Source organism: Ammospiza nelsoni, chromosome 16, assembly GCF_027579445.1.
Source record: "Ammospiza nelsoni isolate bAmmNel1 chromosome 16, bAmmNel1.pri, whole genome shotgun sequence".
NCBI lineage: Eukaryota > Metazoa > Chordata > Aves > Passeriformes > Passerellidae > Ammospiza > Ammospiza nelsoni.
This window is the reverse complement of record NC_080648.1, coordinates 12,383,705-12,390,810: the sequence shown is the minus strand read 5'-3', so window position 1 is coordinate 12,390,810 and position 7,106 is coordinate 12,383,705. Positions and strand designations below refer to the sequence as shown.

The 7,106-nt window shown below is 47.4% G+C and overlaps 1 protein-coding gene across 5 annotated transcripts; it reads left to right on the top strand.

The window, feature by feature from the left end:
* The first annotated feature begins 307 nt into the window (after nucleotides 1-307).
* On the top strand, nucleotides 308-6,376 carry LOC132080463 (leukotriene C4 synthase-like). 5 transcript variants are annotated; one of them, XM_059483640.1, is made up of 7 exons: nucleotides 308-595; nucleotides 2,144-2,258; nucleotides 3,002-3,173; nucleotides 3,985-4,084; nucleotides 5,078-5,148; nucleotides 5,382-5,463; nucleotides 5,878-6,376. In XM_059483640.1, the coding sequence occupies exons 3-7, from the start codon at nucleotides 3,116-3,118 to the stop codon at nucleotides 6,002-6,004; spliced, it is 438 nt and encodes a 145-aa protein (XP_059339623.1). In that variant the 5' UTR covers nucleotides 308-595; nucleotides 2,144-2,258; nucleotides 3,002-3,115; the 3' UTR covers nucleotides 6,005-6,376. The 5 variants fall into 5 exon arrangements, with proteins under 5 accessions (XP_059339623.1, XP_059339621.1, XP_059339622.1 ...); XM_059483638.1 differs by having other exon boundaries at nucleotides 2,144-2,266; nucleotides 2,998-3,173; XM_059483639.1 differs by lacking the exon at nucleotides 2,144-2,258.
* Nucleotides 6,377-7,106: the final 730 nt, after the last annotated feature.

The window sequence follows — 7,106 nt, the reverse complement described above, 5'->3', positions numbered from 1 at the left end:
CAGCTTATGCCTTGCTCTGAGTCCTGTTGGGAATCACAAAGCAGAAATTGTCTGCAGCTGTCCCCACATCCTGGGGACACGTGGCCAGTTTTGCCTCCATAACGGGTAAAAGACTGAATTCTTTTTTCTCTTGCTGTATTTTTAGCATGTCCTTCCTTACACAGATGGAAAATCCAATAATTCCAGGAAAATCTCAACACATGTCAGTCTGAGTTTAAGAGCAGCCTCCATGGGAATGGGAGGTCAGGAGGGTGTATCACCAGCCCCACCACCCCACCCCGAGCAGTTGTAGTGGAACAGACTGAGTTGCTCGGGGCTGAACTGTCTTTCTTTCTCTCGAACTAGAAAAATTCTTTCTTCTCTGTGACAAAAAATTCTTTTGAACGAACCCTCCCCTCTTTTTTCTTTGTGGTTGTTACAAAGACAGTAACTGTTCTCACAAGAAGTCCCACAGTCATGGGTTTGGATGTACATAGTGGCTGCAAAAGGATTCGGAAGGAAAGGAAGCACAAGGACGAGCTGCATTAGAAAATATTTCCGTATTTGTGCAATAGGATTGGAAGAACGAGGCACCTCCATGCTTCACAGCTGAACGGTAAGTTGCTCATCTGCAAAATGTTCTCCCTTCCACTGACAGAAAGCTCTTGAGCTGTTGTACGCTCCTGAAATTTCCAGGGGATGTTACTGCATGTAACGGTACTGGATTCAGCACTGCTGGCTTCTCCTTGCCCTGCTGCACCGGGCAAGGAATAGGTGCTGTAAACCCTATGGATGCTTAAAAACTCCTCCAAGGCACTGTGTTGATCATTTTTCTTCCCAAGATTAATTTTAATCCCTATTGGTGCTGCAGTCCAGCTAAGAGTGTATCCCCACAGTGAAAATTAGGAGGCAGAAAGGATTATTGGCTGCAGGAAGAGGTGGCAAAAGCAAGCATGGGCACAGAGAAATACCTGCAGTGCTGACTCACTGGGAGGTGTGAGGACTTTGGTCTGTGCCCTCTGACTGGGGCCACATTAACACAGCATACCCTGGAGTGCAGAGCCAGGCAGTGGGAGAGGGGTGCAGCATTTCAGTGGCCCCTGCTCAGCAAATCTCCCTGAGGTGCACCTGGGACTGCAGGACTTGTCTTTGCCTAGAAGGGAACTCGTCCCTGGCAGCCTTGGAGGCTGAGGTATCACAAGATGCTGTGGTCCATGGGTGCAGAGGCTGTCACCCATGACAAGTCTGTCACCCAGAGCATTTGGGGCTGGGACTGGGGTACCTGTGCCTGTTCCTGGTAAGCACTGAGGGAGAATGGAAAATAAAGGGAGTTCTGATGGTGACAAACAGGGACAAAAAAAGGTTGTGCTCTTCAGAAATTTAAAAACAGCTTGAAAAATTATGCTTATGGAGGAGGAAGGAGGAGGGGGGAGACATCTGTGCTTGTTTATTCATTCATGTTTCTGTTGGCTTTTATTATATTTAGATCATGCTAGATGATGACAGAAAATGATGCTAGAAGTATTTTGTGTTAGTGATGATCTGGAGAGCAGGAATGCTCTGTGGCAGCCAGTGCAGCTCCTCCTGGCCCAGATTCCATTGCACACATTTGACACTGTTGATACAGCTCACAGTGCACTGTCATCTGATGGAGGTGTAAGCTCCAATCCTTTCTGCTCAGTTGTTTTCTTTATTTTCTGTAACTAGCAGGCTGTTATCAGACAGGAGCAAAGGGAAATCAAACATCATTAAGCACTGCAAGACCTCTGCCCTTCTTGAGGGGACACAGTGGATTCTTAATTTCTTTGACAACTAAATAGACACAATGTTCCTCATATTTCTAAACAGTCACTTCAATGAAAAAGGTTCAGTTCTGAAATAAAGGAATTAGTCTTAGAGCTGGTGTTTGAAAAACAATGGGGTGTGTATTTGATATTTTGAAAAACACCAAGCTGGGACATTGTTATAGCCATTTTGGGTGCTTTTATAGCTTATAGAGAGGCAGAAAACCAGAACCAGCATATTGCTTCTTAGAAAGCCTATCAAAGACATCAGGTGTACAATGTAATTTCTGTAAACTGCTTTAATATAACTTTCTATAACAGTGGTGTTCAACGATCACTTTGTTTTAACCTGCTTTCCTTTTGCCCTGGTCTGATGGGAGAATTCATTGAATGAAGAGAGAGGAAGGAAACAAAGCTGGTGGTCCCAGCAGATCCTGTCTGTGCCAGCTATTGTGCTGTTAGATGGGAACTAGACAAATGGGTCTCTTCTGACAGGTGAAAATGTAATTTTCTTTTTGCTATGTCCTGATGAATTCTGTAGGTTTTTCTCCACAAAGAGCTCACTCTGGTGTTTGTGGTGAGAATTGATTGCACTGAGGATTGATAAGAAGCCTTAAATGCACATCTCCCGGCCTTTCTGGGATGAGAGCTGCCTCTGAAACCCCCTTGGTGTCCTGTCATTCTGCAGGACCCATCTCCAGACAAAAAATCAGTGTGTAGGACAGCTCTGGAGAGCTTTAATACTTTATCACATCATCTCTTACCCTCTCAGAGTGTTTTTCATGGAGGGTCTGAGTGTTGTGGCCATAAGTCATTCACTGTGCCCAGCACATGCTACCAGAGCCTAGGTAGGATTATGTACACAGGGATATGTACCTTGGAATGCTGCCTGTGCTCTGGTGTTACTCAACAGCCCAAGCAGAGCTTTGGTTTCTCCTGCAACATCAGCAGAGGGGATGTGCCCTGGCCTAAAGCAGATGCCCTGGGGGGAGTGGATTAGTGGGCTATAGACTTTTGTCCATCCATTCAGCTCCAGTTCCCTTATCTCTCACATTTGTCAGTCTACTGGCTTTTCCACTTCCTCTTAACTCTGTTCCTGGAAGAGGGTGGGGCAGGAAAGGAAATACTCCATTAAACCTGTCTCCACTGATTTCCATTTCCATTGCGCGTGTGATAACGGGCATCAGGCTGCTCTGAGTGTCAATACCACCGACTAAATCTTTGCTTTGTTCAGTTAGAACAAACACAGGCTGCCAGATACCATTGCAAACTGCCACATCAGCAAGGACTGAACCTGGCCAGGGGAACTTCTGACCAAGAAATAAGATTTTCTATGTTCTGGAGAAGTCAGTATGTTGGATCAGATTCATTGGCTGGCTGCCGTGACAGTCCTGGGAGTCCTGGAGCAAGGTAGGGACCATTGGATGTGTGTGCTCAAGTACTGGCTGGATCGATCTACTGTAACTCCACTGATTTTCTTTTGCTTTCGTATTTAATGTCTCCTGTTGCACTGGCACTTCACTGCTTTTCAGGCAGGGAACTGATATCTTGTTTGGGTTCTGGAGAGCATTCAATCAAATGAATGCAGGAGAAGCCCCTTCTCTGAACTGACCTGCCCCCTCCATTCAGAATTTTTTTGGTAGATCTTTCCCTCTGCAAACATGTAGAATTTCCCTCTTTGGGTTTACAGCAGCTCCTGAAGTGCATGTAGATGTGAGCATACAAAAAGCTCTGCTGCATGAAAAGGTGGAAGTATGGGCTGTGGTGGCCACATGGAACATCTCCCAGCCACGGGTCCACATTGCATGCCAATTTAATTCAGTATCTGGCTGGCCTATCTGTGGCATCAGTTCCATCCCCACACAGATATCAGAATTTAGAAGAAGAAAAAATTAAACGAATGAAAAAGCCTTGAAATTGTCGGTAATAAAGTGCATCTGAACTGTGTAATAATTTTACCATCTGCTGATTATACAAGAAAGTAGATAACACTGGTAGTACATGACTTGCTTCACTATTGCTCTGGGTCATTCCTTTTCCTTCTCTAAAAGGTACCTGGGATTTTATTCTAACTTTCTCTGCTGTCTGGAGGTGTGGGGTTAGGAGGAGACTGCAGATCTTTTTCCTCAGCCTCTGGCCAACTCCTGACTCCAGCATGCCCAGCCATAGGACTGACCATGCCCAGGACTGACCACTGCTACTTTTCTCTCTTTTGCTGCAGCCTACTTCTTCCTCCAGGTGATCTATGCTAGGAGGTTGTTTGGTATTTCACCTCCAAAGATCTCAGGCCCTCCTGAATTTGAAAGGATCTTTCGAGCACAGTAAGAAACTCCTCTTACTTGATGTTTGTCAGATCTCACTAATGGCACTGCCTTTCCCCTGCTTTGCTATTCTTTTCCTGGAACTGTAATTAAGCAATTACCTCCCTTACCAGGTTAAGCAATGTGTTGAAGAGTCAGCATCAGAATTGGGTTGGCTCTTGAGTCCTAAACCAGCCACTGCTGATAGAAAGCACACAGGAATCTCTGCTGTACAGTGAAGGGCTCACAAAGACATAACCCTTGGTGCCTGAGACTTAGATTGGTTTTATCCAAACCTCAGGCAGCTTCAGCCCTGCTCTGAATCTCACTCACTGGGAAGGACAAGTTCCCAGAGAGATCTCAGCTGGTGCTGGGATGAGGATAACCCAGCATCTCTGCTGTGACTTCTGTGCTAGGGCTGCAGTGGGGAGGGAGGAGCTTTCATATTGTTGTAGCTGACCACTGGAAAAAAAGCAATTGAGTAGCTTGAGCTGGATCCCCTCAGCCATCCCCTTCTTTGCTCCTTCACTAGCCTAGACTCAGCTTCGTCCAGCATCTTTTGGTGCTACTGTGCCTTTGGGAGGATAGGGCATGGCATACAAACAATCCCAAGAGTTATGTGCTCCCTCCAACTCCTGCACAAAGCCCAGGCTGCTCTGGCCTTGTGTACTTGAGGGACAGACCTTCCCTACAGCCTGGGGCTTTGGGGCATGGGCAGCAGGGTTTGAGCGGCAGCACTTGGGAAGCAGCAATGGGAATGGTTCATGGAGCCTTTCTGTGCACAGTCTGACCTGGGAATCTTTTACTTTATTTCTTGTAACCTGGAGACCTTCTTCTTTCCATTGTTTAATTTCTGTGAATAAAGCTGGGATGGGAACTGGAGTCTGGAGGCTTTTTATGACAACACTAGTCCTAAAAAGCAAAAGCCTCCAGTGTCTGGAAACTGCTAGGGGAAGCAAAAGAGGAAGAACTTCCTTCCTTTCCCTAGTTTATGACCTTTCTCTTTCCTGCCAGGGTGAACTCCTCTGAGTATTTTCCCATCTTCCTGGCACTTCTGTGGCAGGCTGGACTCTTCTTCCATCAAGGTGAGAATATCCCATTACCCGGCTTGTCACTGGATCTGTTCCCCTGTGTGCTGCCTCTGTCCTCAGGTCCTGCTCAACTTCAGAACAACAAATTAAGCAGTAATTTTGTCTCTGATGGGAGGGTACAGCCAGATGACACAGAGTCTCTATTCCTTCACTTTGGGCTATCTCCTTGGTTCCAAGTAGCTCTGAAAAGCCTTTGGAGATGTCACTGTGATCTCTCCTAAACACAGGTCTGGCTGCAGCCTTGGGTCTGCTCTATCTCTACGCCCGCTACTGCTACTTTATGGGATACAAGGCATCATCCTCAGAAAGGTAAACACACTCATGCACACTCTTGCACACTCTTAAACACTCACACACACAGCAGCCCTCAGGGGACTGCGCAGTAACCCTTGGGGGGTCGTTTTTGGAAACCTAATGTTCTTTGGGAAAGCTCAAGACTCTTGGGTGCTCTGGGGCTCCTGCATGACTCAGCCTTGTCTCCGAGGCATGATGTGAACATGGACACGGGGCTGAGGCAGCCACAGAGATACTGGGCAAGGCTGGGGCTGCCCCAAGCCCTTTTGGGTGTGTGTGTTTGCTCCCTTGAGATGGAAGCAGGGCTTGGGACCCCATGCAGGGGGCAGGGGACAGCCAGGGACTGCCTTTCCACCCACCTCTGCAGGGAGGAAGGGGCTCGGTGCCAGGCGGGAAGCTCGGTGCCAGCAGCTGCCTCTCTCCCACCAGACTCGCCCCGATATACTTCAGCGCTGGAGTTCTCTGGATTCTCATTGCAGTGTCAGCCCTGGGCATCCTGCATTTCTTCCTCTCTCACTATGTGGGGCTGAACGTCCTCCAGCTTCTCACAGCATGACCCAGTCCTCTGAGCTTCACCACTGTACCCACATTTCTCCTCACAGAGAAAAGCAAGGCACGACTTCTCAAGAATATTTCTGGTTTTCAGATTCTCTGAGCCTCAGAGAAAGGAAAAACAATTCTTATCTCATTTGCTGTGCCTGTGTTTGTGCCAATGTAGAATGCAATATGGAGTTGGTTTACCCAAAGTGATGGTGTTTTGTTTCCTTGGCCTATCAGGGCCAAGCATGTGTGTGTGTGTCGGGACTGTCAGCTGACAGTCATGAGATGCTGCAATTGTGTGCAGTTGAGTGCTTGGCAGATTCAGTTTAGATGTAATGTAACATAGTGTAATATAGCATAATAAAGTAATTAATTAGCCTTCTGATAAGATGGAGTCCTCCTCATCATTCCTCCCTTCATTGGGGCTTTCTCTGTGAATACTATACACCACTGTCCTCATCTTCTAGTCCTGCTCCCTCTGGCTTGCCTTAACACACTGGCTACAACTCTACAGCCCTCAATGAGAAATCCACCCTCACCCGAGCTTTTAACACCTCCTTCCTCACTGTCCAGCACTGGCAGGAGCTGCTGAGCTGTTTAGAAGATATTTTTCCCCCATGGCACTTGGTGTGCCAAGTGCTCCACATCTGGCGGCTCCATCCTGTCTGATGCGGAAACAACAGCCCCAAACGAGGACATATAAAAGAAACTCTTCTCAGTCTGAGTTTCCCAGTGAGCTGCCAAAGGGAAGTGCCACATGTTCCCCATTATCCAGCGGCTCTGCCCTCAGCCCAGGCACAGAACACGGATTCATGCCAGTTTTCCAAGGCCCACACCTAAGAAAGGCATTTGGAACCAGATGTGGGCTGAGACATAACAAAAGAGGTGAGGGATAAACTAGAGTAGCCACCAACATGTTGTGCAAAAGTCTGTTGGTGCCCTCATGCTGGTTATCAGCCACTGCTGTAAATCAGACTGAGCAAACTCACCACCACTGCTGCGTGTGCCACTTTGAACTCGGCCCGGTGACAACAGGCACAAATAAAAGGTCACTGAACTTGCTGTGCTGGGTGTCTCTGTGAGTCTGCAGCTAGCACAGAACAGAAACATGAGTGTGT